Source organism: Trypanosoma cruzi, genomic scaffold (genome assembly GCF_000209065.1).
Source record: "Trypanosoma cruzi strain CL Brener 1047053516383 genomic scaffold, whole genome shotgun sequence".
NCBI lineage: Eukaryota > Euglenozoa > Kinetoplastea > Trypanosomatida > Trypanosomatidae > Trypanosoma > Trypanosoma cruzi.
In genome coordinates, this window is record NW_001849319.1 from 25,562 (window position 1) to 49,426 (window position 23,865).

The 23,865-nt window shown below is 45.9% G+C and overlaps 12 protein-coding genes across 12 annotated transcripts, besides 35 other annotated features; all 12 read right to left on the reverse strand.

Annotated features, from left to right (window-relative positions):
- Positions 1 to 23,865: part of a sequence feature (heterozygous, non-Esmeraldo-like haplotype) that runs on past the window's edge.
- Positions 32 to 1,603, reverse strand: Tc00.1047053509683.30 (hypothetical protein, conserved; the record flags this gene model as incomplete). Its single annotated transcript, XM_810242.1, has 1 exon — positions 32 to 1,603. One exon carries the CDS (start codon positions 1,601 to 1,603, stop codon positions 32 to 34), a length of 1,572 nt encoding a protein of 523 aa, XP_815335.1.
- Positions 862 to 902: a microsatellite.
- Positions 1,687 to 1,710: a sequence feature (AT_rich).
- Tc00.1047053509683.40 (hypothetical protein, conserved) lies at positions 1,924 to 3,201 on the reverse strand (the record flags this gene model as incomplete). The annotated part of the gene is made up of 1 exon (XM_810243.1): positions 1,924 to 3,201. One exon carries the CDS (start codon positions 3,199 to 3,201, stop codon positions 1,924 to 1,926), a length of 1,278 nt encoding a protein of 425 aa, XP_815336.1.
- Positions 3,147 to 3,170: a sequence feature (AT_rich).
- Positions 3,204 to 3,231: a microsatellite.
- Positions 3,326 to 3,353: a microsatellite.
- Positions 3,386 to 3,515: a sequence feature (A-rich).
- On the reverse strand, positions 3,657 to 4,124 carry Tc00.1047053509683.50 (calmodulin, putative; the record flags this gene model as incomplete). The annotated part of the gene is made up of 1 exon (XM_810244.1): positions 3,657 to 4,124. One exon carries the CDS (start codon positions 4,122 to 4,124, stop codon positions 3,657 to 3,659), a length of 468 nt encoding a protein of 155 aa, XP_815337.1.
- Positions 4,166 to 4,198: a sequence feature (CT-rich).
- On the reverse strand, positions 4,506 to 6,299 carry Tc00.1047053509683.60 (hypothetical protein, conserved; the record flags this gene model as incomplete). Its single annotated transcript, XM_810245.1, has 1 exon — positions 4,506 to 6,299. One exon carries the CDS (start codon positions 6,297 to 6,299, stop codon positions 4,506 to 4,508), a length of 1,794 nt encoding a protein of 597 aa, XP_815338.1.
- Positions 6,231 to 6,270: a microsatellite.
- Positions 6,537 to 6,578: a sequence feature (T-rich).
- On the reverse strand, positions 6,827 to 7,180 carry Tc00.1047053509683.70 (outer arm dynein-like, putative; the record flags this gene model as incomplete). Its single annotated transcript, XM_810246.1, has 1 exon — positions 6,827 to 7,180. The coding sequence occupies one exon, from the start codon at positions 7,178 to 7,180 to the stop codon at positions 6,827 to 6,829; it is 354 nt and encodes a 117-aa protein (XP_815339.1).
- Positions 7,836 to 7,884: a microsatellite.
- Positions 8,006 to 8,118: a sequence feature (A-rich).
- Positions 8,259 to 8,290: a microsatellite.
- Positions 8,309 to 8,350: a microsatellite.
- Positions 8,465 to 8,509: a sequence feature (AT_rich).
- Positions 8,594 to 8,618: a microsatellite.
- Positions 8,620 to 8,729: a sequence feature (T-rich).
- Positions 8,761 to 10,611, reverse strand: Tc00.1047053509683.80 (adenylosuccinate synthetase, putative; the record flags this gene model as incomplete). The annotated part of the gene is made up of 1 exon (XM_810247.1): positions 8,761 to 10,611. One exon carries the CDS (start codon positions 10,609 to 10,611, stop codon positions 8,761 to 8,763), a length of 1,851 nt encoding a protein of 616 aa, XP_815340.1.
- Positions 10,867 to 10,889: a microsatellite.
- Positions 11,027 to 11,046: a microsatellite.
- Positions 11,222 to 11,249: a microsatellite.
- Positions 11,354 to 11,383: a microsatellite.
- Positions 11,640 to 11,666: a microsatellite.
- Positions 11,689 to 11,727: a microsatellite.
- Positions 11,969 to 12,001: a sequence feature (AT_rich).
- Positions 12,041 to 12,067: a microsatellite.
- On the reverse strand, positions 12,431 to 13,213 carry Tc00.1047053509683.90 (uncharacterized protein; the record flags this gene model as incomplete). The annotated part of the gene is made up of 1 exon (XM_810248.1): positions 12,431 to 13,213. One exon carries the CDS (start codon positions 13,211 to 13,213, stop codon positions 12,431 to 12,433), a length of 783 nt encoding a protein of 260 aa, XP_815341.1.
- On the reverse strand, positions 13,935 to 14,492 carry Tc00.1047053509683.100 (hypothetical protein, conserved; the record flags this gene model as incomplete). The annotated part of the gene is made up of 1 exon (XM_810249.1): positions 13,935 to 14,492. One exon carries the CDS (start codon positions 14,490 to 14,492, stop codon positions 13,935 to 13,937), a length of 558 nt encoding a protein of 185 aa, XP_815342.1.
- Positions 14,554 to 14,591: a microsatellite.
- Positions 14,865 to 14,904: a microsatellite.
- Positions 14,995 to 15,025: a microsatellite.
- Positions 15,042 to 15,116: a sequence feature (A-rich).
- Positions 15,117 to 15,142: a sequence feature (AT_rich).
- Positions 15,149 to 15,214: a sequence feature (T-rich).
- Positions 15,353 to 15,442: a sequence feature (AT_rich).
- Positions 15,703 to 17,076, reverse strand: Tc00.1047053509683.110 (nucleobase transporter, putative; the record flags this gene model as incomplete). The annotated part of the gene is made up of 1 exon (XM_810250.1): positions 15,703 to 17,076. The coding sequence occupies one exon, from the start codon at positions 17,074 to 17,076 to the stop codon at positions 15,703 to 15,705; it is 1,374 nt and encodes a 457-aa protein (XP_815343.1).
- Positions 17,245 to 17,265: a sequence feature (AT_rich).
- Tc00.1047053509683.117 (40S ribosomal protein S4, putative) lies at positions 17,490 to 18,311 on the reverse strand (the record flags this gene model as incomplete). The annotated part of the gene is made up of 1 exon (XM_810253.1): positions 17,490 to 18,311. One exon carries the CDS (start codon positions 18,309 to 18,311, stop codon positions 17,490 to 17,492), a length of 822 nt encoding a protein of 273 aa, XP_815346.1.
- Positions 19,461 to 19,485: a microsatellite.
- On the reverse strand, positions 19,711 to 21,081 carry Tc00.1047053509683.124 (hypothetical protein, conserved; the record flags this gene model as incomplete). The annotated part of the gene is made up of 1 exon (XM_810254.1): positions 19,711 to 21,081. The coding sequence occupies one exon, from the start codon at positions 21,079 to 21,081 to the stop codon at positions 19,711 to 19,713; it is 1,371 nt and encodes a 456-aa protein (XP_815347.1).
- Positions 21,145 to 21,174: a microsatellite.
- On the reverse strand, positions 22,388 to 23,865 carry Tc00.1047053509683.130 (aminopeptidase, putative; the record flags this gene model as incomplete). The annotated part of the gene is made up of 1 exon (XM_810251.1): positions 22,388 to 23,865. A coding segment is annotated over one exon (1,478 nt), but the record flags the coding sequence as incomplete, so codon positions are not given.

Here is a 23,865-nt window from a genome sequence, read left to right on the forward strand (position 1 = left end):
TTTCCTCCATCTTCATTACACGGTCAAGAACCTACAGCCCTCGATAGAACCATGGCTTTAGGTCAATCAGCAACTCCAGAATACCAATGAGAACCTCTGCAAGTACAAGCCAAATAACGATCCATTCAAGTCGGGCCCCATGACGCTGGGAGAACTCCTCAGCCAGCATGGAGAGAATCTCATTCGCGGCGTCCAGTTTATTATCCAGTGCTTCCACACGCTCACTGATCTCAAAACACTCCTTCGTCGCCTGAAATACGGGCTTCAGGTAAGCATTTTCCCAGAAGAAGTCCGGTTCGTCCATGAGGTTTGAACCACTCTTTAACATAAGGCGATATGAAAGCACCTCGCCACGAAGTTGCAACAAACGACGTTCAGTAATGCTCACCTGTCCCTTTTCACGTAACTCACGCGGTAACGGCGAGCAGTTCTCCGCCAGCTCTTGTACCTTCAGCTCCAGGTAATCAATCTTCGCGGACTGTGCGAGGGCATGCGAGGCACACAGCATGCTAACGTTGCTTGTATCCATATCCCCACGTCCAAAGGGTATAATAAAGTGATCAAAACGCAGCCTCTCCCGGAAGTGTTCGTCAGGCTCTAATGTATCCTTCCGTTCAAGAGTATATGTGCACCACACAGGGTAGTTCTCGCTAATGAGCTGAGTCATGTAGCGGTTTTCCATGTATCTTGAAATGGCACTGTTTGGAAGCATAAAATCATTCTCAACAATTTTAAAAAAGCGCTGGTCAAACCCCCACCAGACAATAGCTCCATATTCAAACACAAATAAATCAAAACCAGTCTTACAGAGATTCTTGGCGGAAGGCAACGATGATCGATCACTCGGCTTTTCACCGCCAGTGTTATTATTATTGTTATTACTGTTGTTTTCATTGTTACTACCCTCTGTAGTGTTTGTGCCGTGTGTCCCACACCCGGCAGAAGTAGGATTTGTGAAGTTCGTCAAGCTCTTTGCTGCAAGGACGGATGTGCGTGTGCCTTTGGCGCTCATTTCCCTGTCAGAGAAACGTATGTGTAGGACATCAAAATCAAATTTGGTGTCATATCCCTGTGCAGAATAGTGCGCCTCTAACTCCCTGAGGTGAAACTCGTCGGCGACACACACATAACCGACACGCCCTTTCGGCAAGGCACTCTCCGTATTGTCACCACTGACCACGTCCGCGTCAAATGGGAGACGATATTTTGTTTTGCGATAGGTACTCTTTGTTGAAACCACGCGCCCACTCCCCAACGTACTTCTCCGATAGTGATGATAACCGTCGCTACCGTAATTGGCGTAACGGGTCTCTACGATGCCCGGTGATCTTCGTATGCCGCGTGATGTGGGCATTTTACCACTGAGAATGGTATCTGATGGTGACATACGGTGCTGGGGCCGCATGTGCACAGTTTCCTCATCTTGGTCGTACACAATACCGCGAAAATCCGATCGTCGGAGTTCATGCACAATCCTTGCCTTGTCCACCGCAAGAATGAGAGCGAGTTGACTAATCGTAAAAACAGCACCGCTAGTGTACACAAGCTCAAGAAGCCTATTACGAAGCTGTATGGCTCCGACGTCCGACTCACTGTCTGTCATTTCCCAAAAAATTGACTCTGACGTCAAGTAAATTGTGAACTAAAAAACAAAGCTTCCTTCGTCAAATACACACACACAAACACATAAAAAATAAAAAATAAAAAAAAGTAGTATGCAACATACACGGAAAGAATAAAATATATGAAATAAAAACCAAATAAAGTTGTAGACAATCTGCATAAATGCCTGTTCCCCCCCATCGTTACCAATTTTCCTCCGAACCATTAAGCAGTAGCCCCAAAAACAACGGCCGTCAATATCATCTCATTCAAACAACAACCAAAAGGAACTGCCGCACATTTGCATCCATCTCTCACCATTCAGTTCCCTCCTTTTTCGGTGTTCAAAAGGTACCTCGCAAGAAAGGGCGCCACTGTTTCTACAAACTCCTGCATTTTTTCATAGTGCACAAAATGACCAGCCCCAACCACCTCCGCCTGCGTCACGTTTGAGAAGAAGCGATCAATCAAAAGCCGATCCTCAGGCCTGTTGTACGGCGACTCACTTCCAAATACAAAAAGCGTTGGAATTGCGCATCGGTTTGGGGCCACCATACCGCCATCTGAACAACCTCCCTCAACCGGAGCGTTAAGAAACCAGTCAAGCAGACCCAACTCCATCCGATTGTAATCGGTACAAAGTACCGGAAGATTACAGCGCCATTTCGACTTTCTCGTCTTGCTGTCCAGGATAAGGTTCGTTAGGAGAAAGTCTCGCATGGCCTTTTCACGCACTCCAACCCGTTCAAGCTCCTCAGTGGCATCCCTAATGCTAGTCATTCGCGATAAATCCGCCCTCGCCATGGCGTCAAGCGTTACGGCCACGCTCTGTTCTCGAGCACTTTGCGATCCAACACGACTCGTCGGTGCAATATCCACAACGATAGCCGCATTGACACGCGGACCCCTTTTTTCTTCTTTTTGTGGTGAATGACGTGAGGATGCAGGAGAAACAGCCTCCTTGCAACCAAAGAGTGCATCAAGTGGTTGCTGAGCAGGGAAACCCATCGACTCGTTGACAGAACGCATTTCTTGAGCAAACCCCTGTTCGTCCTCCCACCCGTAGTAATCTCCACGAGCTAAACGCATCTGAAGCTCCTCCATACTTGGCAGCAGCAGCGACGACTCGTTTGCGCGGCGGAGTAGAGTTGCCATCAACGCCAACCCTCCCATACTGTGACCGATTAGCACCACACCTCCGTCGTCAGGGGGCGAAGCAACCGCCTGTCGCTGCAGGGTAAACACCTCAAGATCCGATGCCAAGACGGCGTTCGTGTGCGGCGAGGCGTGTGGGCTATTACCGTGGTTGCGCATGTCAAGCATGTCAATCTCATGCAGTTTGGAACGCAGGAGGTCGTGTTCTGCCAGTCGACGTGACACTGTCGCCCAGTTCGAGCTGTTTCCAAGAAGTCCATGAGCAATGACGACACGTGAGGATGTCTTCCCCCATGCCCCGCCACGAACCGTCTTGTATGCCAAATTCTTCATTGGGGGCACACACAAGAATGAGAGGAAGTGAGGAACCCCTTTACCCTCCGCCCAGCAAAAATAAATAAAAAAAAAAAAAAGGAAGAAAGCTCCAGCAATAACATCAAACATCTTATATATATATATATATATACATTTATAACATGTGGCCGCAGAGATGAGTACACATCAAGTTCCATCACGAATTCTGCGTCTAGCTGGTTCACATTTCAGCATACATGACAAAGCAGACCAGAACAACAGCAAAAACAACAACAACAACAGAAACGCAGCAAACTTATAAATTGGACGCTTCAATAAAAATAATAAATCAGAAAAAGAAAAGGAAAGGAAAAATGAAGAAGAAAGGGGTGAAAGAACTAACATTTAAATCCATAAGGGTTACGAGAAAGAGAAACAGCAAAAAAAAAAAAAAAAATGAAAAACAGACACAAACACACATACATACACAAAGCATTTACTCTACAGCGACTCCCTGCGACAGAAATGTATGTTTGTTTGTTTTTTCCTATTCCCCTCCTTTCCATTTCGTTTCGCATCACCGCATTCGTTTTATTTCTGCCACCTCAGGGGTCACCGCCACCCACCAGGGACACAAACTCAATATAGTTGATCCTGCCGGTTCCTTCAGGATCTACCGCAGCCAATAGGCGTGTCGCCTCATCGTGAGTGAGTTTCTCTGTGCCGTAAGACACAAGGGCGTGCTCCAGTACCTCCCTCGAAACATAGCCAGGCGGCATGTCTTCCGTCTCAAAAAGCTTAAAGGCATTTCGCAGCTGTTCCAACGTGTAGTCTGACTGGACACGCCTGGACATCAGGGCTACAAACTCATCAAAGTTTATCTCATTGGCCGACTCATTCGCCTCGGCATCAGAAAACATTTGCTCCAATTCCTGCTCCGTGGGGCGCAGCTGCAGTGTCTTTAACAGTTTTCGCAGTTCCCCACGTGTGATGCGGCCGCTGTGGTTCGTGTCCACAAGGTCGAACATCTCCCGAAATTCATCTAATTCCTTTTGAGAGATCGAGTGGTCCATTTTTTTTTCTTTCTTTTCTTTTGGCGGCCGTTATATTTTGATTCTTCTTCTTCTTCTTTTTCCTTTCCTGCTTCGGTGTTCACTTCTTTTCTTCTGTCTTCTTGCGTTTTATGCTCGTCCCTTCACTTACCTCTTGTCGCACGGCTTATATATATATAAGCAACAGCGACAGCAGCAATCAAAGCATTTAAAAAAAAGGGGGAGAAAAACAAAATTAAGACGCATCTCCTCGTAAATTCCAGACGGGTAACAAGTGGAGAAATAAGCACCCCAACAGCAGGCAATCAACAACAACAACGAGAACAAAAAAGATGGGTGAAGAGACAACAAGGAAAAAATAATGTGAAACCACCAAAGGGAAACTCAACCGCACACGTCGTTTTATTTGTGACTACGCTCTGAGGCAACGGTGGCCACATGACGCAGCCTCCCCAGCCACGCCATGTACTCTTCCTGTTCCAGGAAGAACTGCATTTGACAGACATACTCGCAGAGTTCCTGCGAAAGAGCGAGGTCCCCTTGAAGGTAATCCTGTAGTGCCCCCATCATCTCCTTGGAAAGCTCACTCAGGTACGGCCCGCTGTAGCATAAGGTCCGACTATACTCCCCGGTAGAGTCAAAGCATTCCGTCAGGAGCTCATACGCACTACCGCGTGAGCCCTGTTGTGATCCGATAGCCAGAGGGCTGGTCGATGATGCGTCTTGAGTATCTGGCGCTTCGTGAAGCAATGTTAGAGGCTCATCGTAGCGGCGCAGGGACCGAAAGGGACGTGTTCTCGCGCGCATCTGACGGCGACGGCGCATCAATTCCAGAAACCCTGGCTCGCCCCGGCCAAAACACGCGTGCTCCTCCAGTGCCTGTGCCTCATTAATCGAAAGGAATTGTATGAAGCGAATTCGCATCTCGCTGTTTACACTGGCCAGCCTCACAAACATACAGAGTGCACGATCATGAACCAAATGCGCCAATGAGTTGAGAGCATTGTTTGTCCTTCCCCTTGAACCTTGCTTTTCGGCTGCCATCTTCTTCCGCACAAGTACGTCAAAGGAGGACCATTCGCAGATATTTACGGTAGGGTCATGAAAGGAAGGATCGTAAACGCGAAAAGGAGCAAACACCGTCAAGCAAACATCCATTCTATCCACGTGCTCTGCATCATTTGAAGCCGTCATCTCTCGAAGCACTGCACGATGTTGATCTTGACCAGTGTAATCCACAACCATCTTTTTAAAGGAACCCCTTGATTGCAAAGAGCTGCTGGATGCAATGTCATCCATGACATTTCGTGCTTGCTCCTGCATCTGTCCTTGAATTCCCTGTTGTTGTTCTTCTTCTTTTTCTTCTCTCCGCTTCGTGTCCCGAAGCACTTTTTGTCTTTGATTCTCTTTCAGAGCCTTAAGAAAAACATCGTGCACGCTTTGGTAGCGTCGTGTCTGCTGTTCGGCCGATTTCGCCCCGCCACGTAGTGTCCTTGTCATGACAAAGTAGTTGGACCCCGCCGGGTGCTGCACCTTCCACCCGCATGGTGGCAACGGCGGAATTGCTGCCACACCATCGCGGGAGTCGCGCTCAATTTCCGCCTTTATTTCTCGCTCCGCGGCGTCGCGCAGGGTCCGCGCTGAGAGACGCAGTGACTGTGTCTCGTCCTTTTCACCAACACTCCTCTTTCCTTCTACGACGCAATGCTGCCCACCCTCTGCCTCATCGCCGCCGCAGTATGCGCCATCCGTGAATGGAAGCATCGTCTCGGATGATTCTTCATGACGGGAGCCGTAAATGTCGTCGGCGGGTTGCGTGTCGTGCGGAGACAAGCCGCCCTTATTGTCATGTAACGAGCCATGCTCCCTGTCAGCGGCGGTCAACGCAAAGGCATTCATGACGCTGCTGCCATGACGCAGTCCCGCCCGACGACGTCTTCGCAGCGTGTCATTCCCCGGCAGCAGAATAGAAGCGCACCGGAGGCGGCGTACGATCATTAAAACGTGCGGCGCACAAATAAGCAGAATAATAAATAAAAACGAAGGGTGCCCTCGTGTCTCCTCCCTTCTTCTCTCGCCGTGGGAAGTGTGAGAGATGCGCTCGCTCAAACCGCTCAAAGTCAAGCCAAAAAAAAAAAAAAAAAAAGAGAACAGAAAAATAAAAAAATTTATATATTGAAAAGGAAGGGGATTCATACATGAGAAAAGCTGAAAGATATGCGTCTGTCACCACCTCCGCCCATCGCCCTACAAGCAGCAGCAAGGGCGTAATATATGTATATATATATATTCCCAATTCATACGGAGTACATGCATACAGATAAACGCAGAAAAAAGAAAAGCACTTGAGAGGAGGTGGTGGGTTATTAACAAATAACTTTTTTTTCTTTTGACCCCACACAACACTCGCAGTCACACGGTTTTGCTTCTGACTTCTTCGTTTTTCTTTTTTCTTTTTTCTTTTTTCTTTTTTTTGCCTCAATTTACATCGTCAAAGGGAGGGGAAAATGCGTGCAACGTGGAAGATGCCTGTGGAAGAAGTCACCATTCGCACAAAATAATAATGAAAGCAGAGAAAAGCCACGACCCACAAGCGCCATAATTTCCCTCCCACCACCAATAACAATACCACACATGCAGACGCAACCGTTTCCCTTCGCTTTCTTCTTCTTCTTGTTGTTTTCCCGCCACCTCCGCTCTCTAATTCCCCTGCCGTCTGTGTGTTAATCCAACTTCAAAAAGAAGACGGTGACAAAACAGTGCAGTGTGTCGTTTTCAAACGGCACATGAACAACCCCGTCAAGGGTGTTGTCCCAGAGACTAATAAATCCCGTGGAGATGCCGGCGCCTGTTCGCTGCATCACCACACAATTAACGACGTACTTAAACGGTTTCTTCAGGTCCGCAAGATTCTTCAAGACGTTCTCCACGACGTCGTCTACCCACACATCCACCTTGCGCGGGTTCCACGACTCCTGTGCAAACTTCCCTCGCAGCAGTCCAGAGACCTCCTCCTGAATCATGTCACTGTTGATCGCTGCATCCTCGTGCATTTGGTCCTGACTCTCCGCCGCCATCTTCCCCGTCGTTGCCTCCTCTATCAAATGAAGTGACTTTCCTTCCTTCGCTTTAAGCCCCCTTTTCCCTTTTCACCGCTGTGGGAGGGAAGGGGTGGACCTGTCGTGTATGCCTCTCCTCCTCGTACTGCGCCAGCGCCACACCACAACAACAAGCAAACACACACATGCCACACAAAGGGAAAACGAAAACAACAACAACAAAAAGTGGAGCAGAAGCATCGATCCATATAAAAGTACAGGTACGCATCACCAAAGGAATAAACCACAAAGCCCTGACGATGGCGTCATCAACCCGCCCACCCAGTCTTTCACACAGAGAGGCAAACACACACGATCTTGAGCATACATATATGCACGCACATGAACACCCGCTTACATCACTGAGAAAAGGAAATGGAAGTCGCACAGGCAAATATATTTTGACCCCCTCCCTCCCCTTCAAGCACAAAAAGGCAAAAAAAAAAGGAAAAAAGGGAGAGGGGAAAAAAAGGGAAAAATTACAGGAAACCCGTGCATTTTCGTGTGCACGCAAAAAAAAAAAAAAAAAAACAACAACAACAAAAGGTGTCGCTGGCGCTTATAAACACACCGGCCATAAATGCACATAAAAAGAGCAAAAGAGCAAGGCAAACAAAACAAACCAAAAAGTAGCAAAAAAAAAAAAAAAAAAAAAACAACAAAAAACAAAAAACAAAACAAAACAGGAATCCAACCAAAAGCCAATGAATATCTTTGAATATAAAAATATATACATCTACGCATTTATACATCCACACACGTGTGTGCCGTTTCTCTCCACATGTTTTTCCCGCAAAAGGGGGGAAAAAAGAAAACAACAAAAACAACAAAAAACATAAAGACAAACAAAACAAAACAAAAGACAAACGAACAACAAAAACGAAAAAAAAAAAAAAAAAGAAGAAAAAAACAAGAAATGAAATTTCCTCGCAATCCCAGAATCCATCGGCCAATATATATTTCTTCAGCCATTCGTATTGCTTAATCTCCTGCATCCATTGAGTTAAAAAACCAAGTGTACCTGTCGATCCACAAAGATGCGCAGACAACATTCCATCACACACACACACACACACATGCACATGCACAAAAGCAAACAATTAGAAAAAAAAAAAACAAACGAAACAAAACAACAACAAAAACAAAACATGAGTCCACAGATTCATAAGTCATTCATCAAACTACGTGTTATCGCCATGGCTTCTTTGGTCAAACATTCCCCTTTTTATTTTCCCTCTTTTCTTTTCTTTTCCCCTCCTAACCATATATATAAAACAAAATAATAATAATTCTAAAAAAAAAAAAAAAGGACTTATGCCTTCAATTAGCCTTTTCAATTCCGTTGTTATTGCTACTCTTTTGTTTGTCCGCTCTTTATTTAATTTACGCACGTCCCTCTCCCTCTCCCTCTCCCTCTGTCCTTCTCTTCTATCTTCTTTTAAAAAGCTGTTGTCTACTTGTGTTTTCTTTTCTTTTTTTTTTTTTGTTCGTTTATTTCTCATTACTATTATTATTTTTTTCTTTTCTTAGTTTCCCACGCACGCGTATATTTTATTTCTTTACTGCTTAATATATATGATGTCCTTTCCCCTTGGCCCGTTGCCGATGGAGATGATCTTCGCTTTGGTAAAGTACTCGACCGTGCTGAGGAATTCGCAGACGCCTCGTGGCAGCGGATCGCCGGGTTTACGCTTGGAAGCGGCAATGGGGGTTTGTTTCCATCCATTAATGAGCTTCACAATGGGGTGGCAGTAATACAGTGCAACCTCCCCTGGCACCGCCTCACCGGCTTTAATGATGTCGCCGTTCTTGTACTCGCGGCCGTTGATGTTCAGCACCTCGTCGTTCTTGCCGTTGTAGTACACGTATGCGATAGTAACACCGAGCTTATCGTAATCGTCACCACGATCGAGTGCGGAGATGGAGAGGTACGGCCCCTGGACCGCGTTCACCTCGTATTGCAGCACACAGTCAAAAAATCCGCACACACGAGGCTTCTTCGTCACCGCACCACATTCGCCATGTTGACGCGAAGAAGCGACGGCCATGGCAACGCCAATGTTATATTTGCCAGTGGAGTCCTCAAACTCCAACGGCTCCCAGATACCGTTGTACTCTTTAGTCTCCGGGTGAAATGCCTTGGTAAAGAACAGTTTCTGAATGCTGTCAAAGTCCACGCACATGTTTTCAGGAAGATCTCGTAGCGTCTTCACACCTGTTGCGGAAAAATAGTCCTGTGCAACGAAGCTGCTGGGGTTAGCCCCAACTCCAACACGGCTGCTCCCCGGCGCCTTGTGTACATTAATCACCACGGAGCTGTAAAGTTGAAAGTTGTATTGTGCCGTGGCCAACAGACCAGACGCCGTTGTGTCCGCAGAAGTAGTGCTCTCCCAGAATTTTTCACGGGCATTACTCAACCAATAAGACTGTGGTCCTTCCAACATGACCTTCTCACCACGCGACAGCGCAGAGCGCAACTCATGTGCCACATCACACCGAGCTGGAAAATTCTTGTTGTTCCTCACACGATCCATGTACAGTTTGACCAGGTACTCCACCTTGTCCTCGGCCTGCACAAATTCCACCACATAGGGTGGTACTCGCACCACACCGTCACCGTTCTCTTTCTCGCAGCGTCGCAAAACGTCTGCATCCGACAGACCCTTGACCTTCAAAAAGCCAAAGTACGTGTCTATGTCCTTCCTGAGGCGCGAGCGGAGCACAGACTGGTCATTGAAAATGTGATCCAGACGAATACCACGTTTTGTCACTTTGGATGCGTGAATGGGTGCCATGCCCTTCAGTGTCGAGGAATTGGGCGCTGAAGCAAGCAGGTCAAGTAACTTGTGATAAGGTGTAACAATACTGACGTTGCCAATAAATAACTGCTCTTTATACGGAACATTCGCCTCAATCAGTTGTTTCACCTCATTTTCCATAAAACTGATGGGATCCATAACACATTCCGGGCCCACATAATTACGTTTTCCTTTTGAAAGCAATCCAGAGGGAGCGAGATTAAAAACAAACTTGCGTCCTGCGTCATCGTACACTGTATGACCGGCATTTTCACCGCTGTTCACACGTGCAATAAATGTACAACCTGGGTGGTTCGCGACAGCGTTGACCGTCTTTCCTTTTCCTTCATCGCCAAAGAATGCTCCGGCTACCATGATCACCTGGTGCTTTTCAATGATGGGGTACAATACCGCTTCTACAGATGCTTCCTCATATGTTTTATATGTTTTTGGTTCCGCAAGCTCTGGAATGGGCTTCACATTCTTCAGGTAATCATACACGGCCCTCTGTGCCGCGTTGGTGTGGTATGTGTAGTTGTGCGCCGGGGGTTGTGTCCCTTGCGGTGTTTTCACCGGACCCGCGCTCTGGCCTCTTTCCGCCTGTTTGTCCATCCTCCTTTTCCCCTTCTCTCCCCTGTCGCTCCTCACAGTCGATCGTTATAAATCGTTGAACGCCTCTTCCTTTTCTTTTTTCCCCCCTCCCCCTTCTTTTTTTTTTTTTTTTTGTGTGTGTGTACCTTCAACGGTTATGAGTCTCTTTCGTGCCTCGATACAAGACTCTTCGGACTCCCTCTCCCTCTCTCTCCTTCCCGTTACTCTTCGTGAGCCAACGCGTCCACAACAAAGGGCAACACAACACAAACAATTAAAAAAGAAAAAAAAAAAAAAAAGTAAATTCACTCACACCCTCCTCCTCCCCTTTCCCCGAGTACACAGTAGGGAGTCAAGCACATCCCTCCCGCTCCAAAAGGAAAAAGTCAAGAGGCAACGATGAAAATGGTGATACTCAAGGTAAAGAGATTTAAAAAACAACAACAACAACAACAAAAATGGAGCCACAACGACGGTGCATCGGGGCTCATCATTAAAATCAAATCAAAGATTCTCACATATAAAAAAGAGAAAAAACAAATAATAATAATAAGGCACATGTAATAAATAGTAAAGTTGTCTTTTATACATTTGTTTCCCGATCGACTAAAGAAAAAACAAACAAACAAACAAACAAAACAAAACAAAACAAAACAAAAGATTCACTTCGCTACGCGTTCCTTCCTAACCAAACTGCAGGCCGAAACAGAAGTAAGGGTCAGTCGCTGAGAATGATCCAAACATTGAAGGCACGCCTCCGGTGAAAAAAAAAAAAAAAAAAGAAAAAAAGAAACGTACGGAGAAAAGAAAAGTGGTGTGAGGTTGAGGGGAATGAAGGGATTGCGGGTAGTTTAAGTATTGACATTCATGCACATGAAATCTCACTTCTACAAATACACACAAACAAAGCGATAAACACACGTTGAATGGAAAATGACAAAAAAAAAAAAAGGAAATAAGCCAAATAATTGAGTGAAAAGGGGGAGGATAAGAACAGTTGGCGACAGGGGAATTCAATCAAAGTAACCCACTCCTCTTCTTCCCTCCCCATTATTATTATTATTATTATTATTATTTGGTTATTTGTTTCTTTGCTTTTATATATAAATATAAATATATATATATATATGCACATATGTGTTTTTGTTTTTGGTTTCATCCGTAATAAAATTTTCCTCTTTTATATTCACATCTCTCTTGTGTGATTGCAGGCAAATGCATACACACATTTCTTCCCCTCCTCCCTTCCTCCCTCAGCATACACGTGTCGTCTGCTACATCCGTGGAATGACGTTTTGAACGGGCAACAAGACATCCACTCGCCCTTCCTCCAAATATCCACCAAAAATATTCACACTGGGATGAGAAGTAAACCAACAAAAAAATAAAATAAAAATAAAACATATAAAATCAACACACGCGTGTCCTTCTAAATCACCGAAGAAAAGCCAAAAAAAAAAAAAAAAAAAAAAAAAAACAGAAGTGTTATTATAAACGTCAAAAAGGGCAGCTAACGTCATAGGCCCGGAAAACAACAACAACAACTAGTGGCAGAATCACTCCATCAGCTTGCATGGGGACAATAAACGCCCCCTTTGTTTTCTGGGAAGAAACACCTAGAAAAAAAAAAAGTCGCGAAACCAAAAAAAAGGAAGTTACAATCAGCACCAAAAACTCTGAGCTTAAACAAAAATCTTTCCCCCCATCCTGCAGGCAAAAAGTGCAGTTGCAATGCTCGCCTCGCCCCACAAGCACACACACACACAAAAAGTACTCTAATCGGAAATGTCATTCTCTTCAAACTTCAGAAGTCATAAATTCTACATTTGCCTTCCCTGCATCACACGTCGCTGCGCACTAGATTGCGGCATACCGCCAAACGATGGTTGACGCTGCATGCCTCCTTGTCCCTGAACAGGCATGCCATCATAACCGCCAAACGATGGTTGACGCTGCATGCCTCCTTGTCCCTGAACGGGCATGCCACCACGACCGCCAAACGATGGCCGACGCTGCATGCCTCCTTGTCCCTGAACGGGCATGCCACCACGACCGCCAAACGATGGTTGACGCTGCATGCCTCCTTGTCCCTGAACAGGCATGCCACCACGACCGCCAAACGATGGCTGACGCTGCATGCCTCCTTGTCCCTGAACGGGCATGCCACCACGACCGCCAAACGATGGCTGACGCTGCATGCCTCCTTGTCCCTGAACGGGCATGCCACCACGACCGCCAAACGATGGCTGACGCTGCATGCCTCCTTGTCCCTGAACGGGCATGCCACCACGACCGCCAAACGATGGTTGACGCTGCATGCCTCCTTGTCCCTGAACGGGCATGCCACCACGACCGCCAAACGATGGTTGACGCTGCATACCTCCTTGTCCCTGAACGGGCATGCCACCACGACCGCCAAACGATGGTTGACGCTGCATGCCTCCTTGTCCCTGAACGGGCATGCCACCACGACCGCCAAACGATGGTTGACGCTGCATGCCTCCTTGTCCCTGAACGGGCATGCCACCACGGCCGCCAAACGATGGCTGACGCTGCATGCCTCCTTGTCCCTGAACGGGCATGCCACCACGGCCGCCAAACGATGGCTGACGCTGCATGCCATTTGTTATTTGCCCGCTTCCGTCCATATTGAGGGACTGCGTAGCTTGATTATTAAAAGCCAAGGAATTCTTAATTGGGGATAACGGGTATTGAGGTGATCCATTTTGTCGCAAATTTCCTCCTGAAGGCTTTTTCCGGCGCAAAAAGTACACGAGAGTGATGATAATTCCTATAAGAGCCAAAACCCCCAGAACAATAACTGCAATCGTCCACGTAGGCAACCCATGCGATTTGTCAGTATTCGTCCCACTGGGTGTAGGTGCTTCAGTGCTCATTATTCCCGCTTCTTTTTGATCAAGTAGACCCTTGCTGTCCTCTTATCGATACTCCTCCCTACCCCTACCCCCAAAAAAGAAGGTTGTGTAAAAAATAATGTCTCCTGTTTTCAGCTAGCATTGTATATGCAAAAAATAAAAATAAAGAAATCAGATGACACACAGACAAAAAAGGTTCAAAACAACAACAGCAACAAAAGAATCATTCAAAAAAAAAAAAAAAAAAGACTTCCCCACACAACAGCCACGCCAGATCAAACAAACAAATGTGCTACACATGAATATCCCAACGCTTGGTGTTCCAGGGGAAAGAGCATGCGGTTCTGTAATAGAACATCTTCCCTCCCTTTACAATGATATGAAGAAGAGACGGCGCAAATATAGTTGCCAAAGAACAATCCGCCAAAAAAGATAGCCTCGTCCTTTCTTTCCTCCGGCAGGCTTCGCTCACTCGTAGCAGTACCTATCCATGGGGGTAAGCTCTGTAATGACACCCCGGACAAACAAGTTAGGGTCTTTAAAGCGTTCTGCAGCCTTGGGCACACCCATCACGCGCTGACGCCAGTGTGGCTCCAGTAGCAAATCCATCTCGGACCTGTAGTGCGCATTTTTTTCCACCATCTGTGATGTCATACCTCGAGCGGCCAGTGCCCTTCGCATTTGACTGCTTCGGTACACCTTCTGAATGTCCGGCTCCACGTCCAGCCATTTGTACCCGGGATTAATACGGCTCTCCCGTATTGTCATCACACCCTTTGTCGTGGCATACAGAGTAAAGGTGTTTGGGTCCAAGCGGACATTTTTTCCCGGACGATACTCCGGCAACCGCGAGTGACGATCTTGGCCGTATCGACGTCGTTGCTCCTTCAACTTCTCCATGGGCGTTACCGGGGTGCCGGGTATGACGTGGAATAGTTTTGCTTTGCGACGGGGGTGTCCCGCCTGATTTTTCGCATTTCCCGCAGTGACTTTGCTCGCGAGTCGAAGAGGCAAAAGACGCAACATTTGCGGTCCACCCCTTCTCTACAGTGCCCAAAATTGCGACATCAAAGACACCCACACCGCGAAGTAAAGAAAAGAGCAGAAAAAAAAAAGAAAAGAAAAAATATATATATATATATAGACAATTCCAAAACTGTGTGGCCTGAACCACAACAGGATTGACAGAAGCGCTCATATGCACACATGCGGGGGGACATGTTGCACTTCCTTTTTTTACATTTTCTTTTTTCTTTTTGCCTTCCTATTCTCTTTATTCCGTCTATTGGCAGACCCAACCCCTTTCTTCTTGCACCCTCCGTCCTGTCGCTCGTACTCACTTGCGGCACCGCACCGCAGCAAAAAACAACAACACACGCCACATATTTAAGTCCCATTTCTCTCTCTCTCTCTCTCTCTCTCTCTCTCTCATTCTCTCCTTTTATTTTGATTGCAATGGCCCTCCGTTCAACATAACTTCACGTAAAATCAACGCTCTGTTCGAGACACGGCTATCATGTGCTCCTCGAACAAACAAACAAACAAACAAACAAAAAACACATAAAATAAATCCACAAAGCAACAGAAAAAAAAAAAAAAAACCATAAAATAAATCCACAAAACAACAGCAAAAGAAAAACAAGAAAAAAATATTATTATTATTATTTTTTTTTTTACACTAATTTTTCTTTTTTTTCTTTTTTTTTCCATTTCCTATTTTTTTTTTTTCTGTTATTTTTATTATTTTTCGGGTATTTTCTCAGGAAAAGGGGAATAATTCTGTTTTTTATTATTGTTTGCCCTTCGCAATCAATGCATTTGTATGGATGTATGCGGAAATGAATCCGTATTTTTGTATCCACGTTTCCTCATTCTCAATTACAAAGAAATTAAATATTGATATATAAATAAATATATAAATATATCAATATAAATCGTTTTATTATTTATATATTTTATAGATAAATATAAATAAAGAAATGCTTGGGGCAAATGTGGGCTGAAAGAAAAAGTGTCTGCTGTTTTTTTCCTTTATATCCCTTTGCCCTCCACATTATGTCTTTATTGCACGCAAATACATGCAAAATGGGCTTCCCTCCCCCCCTTCGGCTCTCCGCTTTTCCTTCGCTTTTTCCCCCTTGCATTACATACAAACACCTCCGCCCCACTTACACTCCCTGAGAAACATTGTGTAAGAGGGATGGATGGATGTATCTTCATTACCAGCCATACCATCTTAGGGAAGGAACAAGACCACAACGATGGCAATAAGTGAGGCAAAGGATGCACCACCCAGCAGCGCAATTCCCATAAGCTGCCCAGCCATTACCCTCTCCCCATCCGTCTTCAGCTCCGGTGTGCCGGGACCGTACACCATGGTCAGTGCCCCAAGGTAGTTTGTCAGACCAATAGTGAACATGAAAATGCACGGCGCCACGTGGCCAGGGATTTGGTGAAAGACGCAGAGAAAGATTAATGGAATGTACAGAAAGCGGACGAATGATAAATATAGCGTTTTGCGGCGAGAAATCCAGAGCTTTCGGAAGGAAGTCAAAAAACGGCCCAAGGCGTCACCACCGTTGTAGCAAAGAATGGCGATGGTGGCAAACCACTCGTCGTCACGGTCAATGGGAATCACCAGGCTGGGGAAGATAATAAGTGACAAGAAGAAGACGCAAAAACATGCAATCTGCATGGGGTAAATTTTCTTGATCACTGGAAAAACGGGTGTTGTCAGCAGTTGCTCTGAAGTTGTCATTTCGGACTGAACAATTACCGGTGCGCCATTTTCATTCCTGCAGGAAAGGTTTTCACCGGCTGCCTTACCGCTGTCCGCATCCTTTTCAACCGCCTTGTCGATGGGTTCAACATTGCCGTACGCCGTGGCTTCTGCACTTGGAGTTTCTCCATCCGTCGCGCGTTTCAGCATGCGGTACTCAGCAACGTGTTTCTGCGCAAAGGAGTTGTACCGCAGCGACAATGCCATAAGAAGCGCAGCGAACATGATTCCCAGCGCAAGTGAGAAGTAAATGTACGCCTGTGCAAGTACCGAATCATACGTGTTTTCCATCGTTGCCTTAATGATGCACTGCATCGTCGACGCAACCAGTCCCGAGAAGCCGCAACCAAACATAATAGCCGACATAAACTTTGGGGGCATTGTTCCAGCCAGCGCGTAGCACGTAGCCTCCAAGTACGACTTGCCCGCACCTGCCACAATGCTGACAATAATAAACGCGACGATGGCAGAATTCTGTGAGACCTTTCCCGTGGGCAGCAAAAGAACCACAATAACCTCCAGCATCATACATGTGAGCGCAAAAATAAAGCGATTGCTAAGGGAAAATTTTCTCGCCAAATGCGTCAACACGGTGGGTCCAAATATAATTTGCGTCACCAACGACACAACGTTGTAGAAGGTGAAAATGTTGGCCCAAAATATTGGCACGTTTGCCTTCGCATGGGGGTCTCCTGAGACGTAGCGGTAGTAATCCACCATGTATCGAGGTGCAGATGTCAGGGCGTTCATTGGCATCAACATGGAGACGCCCAAAGTAATGCATGTCGTATAAACGTAGAACTCCGCCCAAGAAGAAAATCCAAGTGCCATCGTGAAGTCGGTCACAAACAGGGCAATCAAATAAGGATTACAGAAGGAAAAAAAAAAAAACAAAAAACAAGAGGTATTATGCGCTTCTTGGCGTCTAGCTGTACAGTAACAAAGGAAGCCTTAACTGTTCACTCCCGTAAAGTATATTCCCTCGTGTGTGTGTGTGCGTATATATATATATATATATTTCAGTGTAGTGTGTTGATTACAAACGAAAAGGGGAAACAAAAACAAAAAAAAAAGGTGATTGCAAAAATTAAAAACACAAATACTGCAACTTCATTGTGTGCGCGGCGACACGGACGTACAAACCGTCAAGAAGAGGAGCATCTTGAAAACATGCACAGAAAAGTTCACGAATGCAAAAAAAGAAAAATAATCAAAATAAAATTAAAAACAAAGTTGCTCTGCACCTATTTTCGTGCCTTGCGTACGCCGCGAGTCTGCATGTTCTTGCGTGCCTCAGCAGCGATAAGCTTCTCCTCACGCTCCTGAATCACGTTGATGCGGAGACCCTGTTGCTTCGGCAGCGTCACAGGAACGCTCTGCATGTCCTTGCCAATCACAAAAATGTTGGACGCTCGAGTAGCAAACTCGTGTCCCGCCGCATCCTTCAGACGTGCAATGTCGAACGCACCAGGGTGGCGCTCAATCGACATGATCTCGCCAATACGGCCGCGGTTCGCGCCGCCGGTGACCATCACCACCTTGCCGTTGCTGGACTTGATGAGGTCCACCACCTTCTTCTCCTTCAGGTTGTATACCAGGGTGTCGCCACGGTGGGTGCGGGGGTCGGGGTAACGAATGCGGTGACCGTCGTGTGTCATGGCAACAGGAATGCGGCCAGTGCTCGTGTAGACGTTCTCCACCTTCAGGAGCTTGATGTTCCCCTCAGCCTCGCCAACCTTCACGAGGGCAAAGCGGCCCTTCACGTCGTACAGAATGCGGAAACGATCCCCGGTCCGTGGGATCTCCACAACGTCCATGAAGCCAACCGGATACTTGGTGTCCTTGCGGGGCTTACCGTCCACGCACACAAGGCCCTGGCGAAGAATCATCTGAGCCTCGGCGGCGTTCAGCGCATACTTCAGACGATTGCGGATGATGATCATAAGAGTCATGCACTCACGCAGCTTGTGGGGTCCAGCACGGGGACGTGGAGCGAACACGCCCGTGAGCTTGCTCAGCATCCAGTCCTTGGGGGCATAAAGGCGCTTCAGGTGCTTCTTGGTCATGTTTTAGGTTCCTTTTACACGTATGTACAAGAGTACGGGTAGATGCAAAGGGTGGAATGGGAAAAAAAAGGCGATAGAAACTAAATGTATAATAAAAAAGAATATTGCCTCGTTATTCTTCCCACTTCGCACGGGGTCACAAGAAATTCAGCAAATAAAATCTGACAATAAATCATTTTTTCCAGAAAGCACGTTTGACCACCGAATCCCACGAGTGCCAGTGGCTGCCATCGCATAAAATGTTACCCGGCAAGAAAAAAAGGAAGGAAAAGAACGCTAAACCCACCCGTCACCTCATTTTTTTTTATTCATCAGCTTGGAAAAAAAGAAAAAAATAGTAATGCACAATCAAAAGTAGGAAAAACAAAGGATTCGTAATGTCGCCTGGGGTATCAAAAACACATTCGCAAGCGCCGCCTTTTTCGTCAAGACCCTGAGACGCCATCAGTTCACCTCGTGAGATTTCACCCGTGGCACTCCCTCGCCAAAAGCGTCTAAAAGAAAGAAAGAAAAAAAAAGCCTTTATGCTGCAATACAGCCGCCCCACAGCCCACACGGCATTGTCTGTCCTTTTCAGTCGCTAAAATTTTCAACGAAATTTTCCATTTCCAGTGAGCCTCGCGCAAACACAAGCAGTAACTTTTGCCAACATTTGACTGACGTTGGACTTGTGTCTGTGAAACTGTTTTGCGGAAACCTTGTTTGGGGTTAGCTGCTTTTGTCCTCCATAAACGCATACACGCTTCCCGTGTGCCCCAATCTACAGCTACCCAGCCGAAGCGGCCGCGAGAGTGCAGCCATATTTTTCATGCACTGCTGCACTGCCCCGTTGCAGTTGGGTCGCATTATAATACGCATCTGAATGAGGCTCTCGTTCCCCTATTCCACACACACACACAAAAAAAAAAAAAAAAAGACACCACAATGAGAGGTGGCAGTTTGGCTCACCGCACCACCCGACATCCCCACACTTCAGACAAGATTGACCCAACACCCACACACAAGTAAACAAACAAACAGGAAAATACACATAAATCATACTTTGTCCTAACCGGACTCGTAGTGAAATGAGGAAGCGGCAGTCTTTTTTTGGGCTTCACATCCGCCGGACAACTCCGCATGAAGAGCGGCAGCGACAGCGGGTGGGAGAAAAAAAAATAAAAAAAAAAAAAAAGCGCCCACCACAATTCAACACACGCTCTCTGACAAAAAAATAATCCAACAATCGTAAAGGAAACGGGGCAGTTAATTAATGCACTTTATCATCTGCTCAGCCCCAACCAGTCCCAATTCTACCTACAGACATCAAAGTCAAATATAAATCCGTAAAAAAAAATTCAACAATTCTTTGCTCCTATAAATTGGGGTATGAAAAGAAGGAAAGGTAGCAAACAAAAGATCAGCACGAGTGGCCAAATTTGTTTTCATCCCCATCGCACCTTTCAATAGAAAATATGGTTGGCGGGTTGTGGTCCTCATCCACTTCATCGTCACGCTCATTTGCCGGCGCTTGTTTCGTGTTGGACCCCCCTTGGCTCCGTGTCGAGAGCAGTTGACGGCGCAGGTCGATCGTGACAACCTCGCGACGAATCGAATTGCAAGCCGAGATCAGCTTCCCAAATCCCAAAACCAAATCCTTCGATTCGCTTGGTTTTCCCCGTCCTACCGCAATGTTCCACTGAAGCCCACTGGTCTCGCATTCCTTCATGGTACCGTAGTTAATAAGACCACATGTCACGCCCTCACAACGTGCATTCCGTACCAACTGTGTCCAACCGTTGAACTGACAGGCAAATATGGTGTTGTTGGAGTTTATTAAAACAACATGCGCGCGTGTGCTGGCGGATAACATAACCGAGATTGAGGCCATTTCGTGGTCAAATCGGCCACCAAGCGCACCCATACAAACATACGTGGGTAGTAACACAGCTTCCTCCTTGCATGCCTCTGCGCATAATTCGCGCTCTCGCTCAGGATCAAGGTCAAGGCCAATGCTCCCAGCATTTGGGATAATCGCGCCTCCAGTTTCCAATAGCCGCTTACCACTCTCCGTTCGTAGGACATGTGGAGGAATAGGAACAATTTCTTCTTTATGTTTCTCTCGCAGTCGATTTAGGAGTAATAATGCTTTCATAAAGTCCGTTGTCGATTGACAACGGACGTACAGCCAAAATGGAAGCGATAATAATTCATCCCTTCCCTTTGCATCCAGCTTATCCCACTCTGCCAAAGACGCCCCTTCCATAGTTGCACTCATTCGGGTAAATTCCGCAACGGTAAAAGTGTACCTGTCATGAATTTGATCCAAAACAGAGGTAGGAATATCGTCCACCGTCGCATACCCTTCAGTGGGCGCCGACAATGAGAACCCAGCGCCATCAACACTCCCATGGGTACCGTAGTTGTGGGGAGGGTTCTTGCAGGAGTCCATATCGCCAATGACAGCGTCACAGAAAGGCACATGAGAAAATGGACGTAATTCCGGACGATGTTTTCGCTCTTCTTCAATATATGCCTGCAGCCGAGAAAAGGCACCATCTGCGCAAAGGAAGTAACATCGACCAACAGAAGACTCCGGCTGCTGATTATTAAACCGCCGCACACGCAAGAGTCGTAGATACTCCTCATATTCCCATCGGCCGTTTGACGGACTGTTCATTAAGACAACAGCAGCGACCTGCCCTGCCGCGTCGTAGAAATCATGCTGCACCACCTTGCGCTTCCATACACCAGCCATACGCGACATCGACCACGAGCTTTCTTTTGCCATCCATGAAGTAAACGCGTGGGTGAATAAAAACGATAACACCACCACCAAAAGACGAAGAGGGAGAAAAAAAGAAAAAAACAAACAAAAAAAAAATACTGATGATGTATTACCAAGGAAAAAGAAAACCACAGATGTAAGTAATGATACTATTATATCGTAACGGTTTTCTGAATCAGATCCTCGGCTGTGTATCCTCCTCTGTCCTAATTATCCTCAGTTCTTTTTCCTCCTCATGCCAAGGCAAACAAAAACAACAACAACAAGCAATATGAATCTACTCAAAGACTCAAGAGAGAGAAACACACACACACACAAAAAAAAAAAAATGCATATATATGACAGGTTTTTTTCTTTCTTTATCTGACTTTCCACTTCTCCCCCCCCCTTAAATGCCAATACTCATTCTAGCCATCCAATGGCCGTGGCTTCATTCCCCTTAACAAAAAAAGTGCTCACAAATAGAACCGATACAAAAATAAAACAATAATCAAAAACTGAAAGAAAATGCGTCACATTTAACCTTATTTAACTCCTTTTTATTCAGCTTAAAAAAGAGGAAAACAACAGATATTGCGAGAATAATTTTCAAAAACTCCTTCTGCTTTATTGTTACCAATATGATTTTATTTCATTTTTCCTAAATATGCATATATATATATATTTTTTCTCCCTTTCCCTCCCCTTCAACCCATAAAATTAAAAAGTAAACATGATTATAGCAATGCTTATATAAAAAAACTGATATAGATTGATAAATAACCTAACTGCAACACTCCCGACAGCGAGGATCAGAAAGAACCGGAAAGAGCAAAATCTACCTAAACCCACGCTTTGGAGTAGAACTCTGTCACATCCCTGGCGTCACGGGAAGCCCAAGCTGCATTGTTACGCATCCCCTCAACGCCCTGCCGAAAGCTGCGCGACATGCCCATCTGTTCCTTTTCATTAAGTTCATTCCAGAAGACCTCCATTTCATTTGCCACTGTTTCCTCTGCCCCATATTCAAGTAACTTTAGTGCACGACCAAGGATAAGACCCGGCAGCCTCATTGCGAGAATTGGCCACATGCGCCTGAGCTCCATTGCATATGCTTTAAACGTCTTTGTATTACAAGCCAATGAGCTGAGGACGTAGAAAGTGTCTTGGCTGCGGACCTTCCCAGAGACAGCATATTCAAAGAGTTCAGCCACCAAACCATCAACCCCTGAAAAAGCAAGTGCACGAAGATAGTGTGTTCTTTCCATCGCATCCGAAGCCGTCTCGGCAAGCGCCTTTACCTCATCAAAGGCAGCTCTCCCATTTCTTTTCACAAAGCGGTAAAAACAGCAGCCCGCAGATCTGAAGGTATTGGCGTTTTTTGGCGTTCCGCGTATAATTTAAGGGCATACGCAATAGTTTCTTCATCTTCGGCTGCCACAAGACGTGCGAAAAGTGCAGCCCGCAGCTGAATCACATTATGGTCATCAACGGATTCAAAGGCATAACCCAGTCTTTTTATGGCGTTTGAGTACAATGTTCGAAAATAAGCGTTATGCGCATTTATGGCCTCTTCACCTTGAGATGCCACAATTACTTTCAATTTGGTCTCAAAATCCATAATAGAGAGCCATACCGTGAGGTCGTCTTCATCCTTATAGTATGAAAGAAGCTTCAACACCTTAACCGCACTGCAATATCCAGCGCGAGTAAAGGCATGATAATCAGAAAAGATGCTAAATCGATCAATATTAGACAGTTTCTTCGTCGACAAAGCAGAAAGTAAATTTTGGAGTAATTCTTCATCCTCATATAAGACACGACAAAATGCGGACTGATCATTATTCACCTTCACCCATGAAGGATGTGGAACAGGTACTGAATTTTTTCGTTCTTCCAAAACTTCGCGTTGAACACCATTTTCTGGTGTGGTAATAAGTAAAGGAATCTTCCAGACAGTTTCGTCCTCTCCCTCACCGGCGTCACCCGTAGCAAGAAAGCGATGTTGGGTTATTAGTAGGCTCTGTTTGTCGCGCAAAGAAGAAACCGTGAGAAATGGATAACCTTGCTTACCTGTCCAAAACTCCAAGATGGGCGCCAACGGTTTTCCTGCCGCTTTGCCCAAAAATTTCCACAAATCTTCTGTTGTCGCATTGCCATATGCGAAATGCTTTAAATAAGAAGCCATGCCCTTCTGGAAGACATCTTCTCCAATAAAATTAACGACCATACGAACGATACCTCCACCTTTGCTGTAACTGATCGCATCAAAAATATCATCAATCTCCTTCGCATTTTGAACATCCACTTCCACAGGATGCGAGCTTCGTAAGGAATCAAGTTCAAAGGCTCGCGCGATTTCATCGTGTACAAACTGCGTAAATACATGCCAGCCAGGAAACAATTTGTTTACAGACCAATATTCCATATAGGTGGCAAATGATTCATTGAGCCAAAGTTCTTTCCACCACTGCATCGTCACAAGATTACCAAACCACTGATGTGCCAACTCGTGTGCCACCACCAAAGCAACATGCTGACGATGAGAGGCAGCTGAGTTCTCATCACATAAAAGGGCCGTTTCGCGAAATGTAATAAGACCCCAATTTTCCATTGCGCCTGCAGCAAAGTCGGGTATAGCAAGAAGATCGACCTTAGGTAAGATATAGCTGGATTCAAAGAACTCTTCATAAAGTGGCAATACTTTGCAGGCAACATCCAAAGCGAATGAAGCCTTAGATTTATTCCCTTCAGTTGTAAAAACACGAACAAGTGTGTCTTCAGATTGACCATTCCGTACTCCATGCG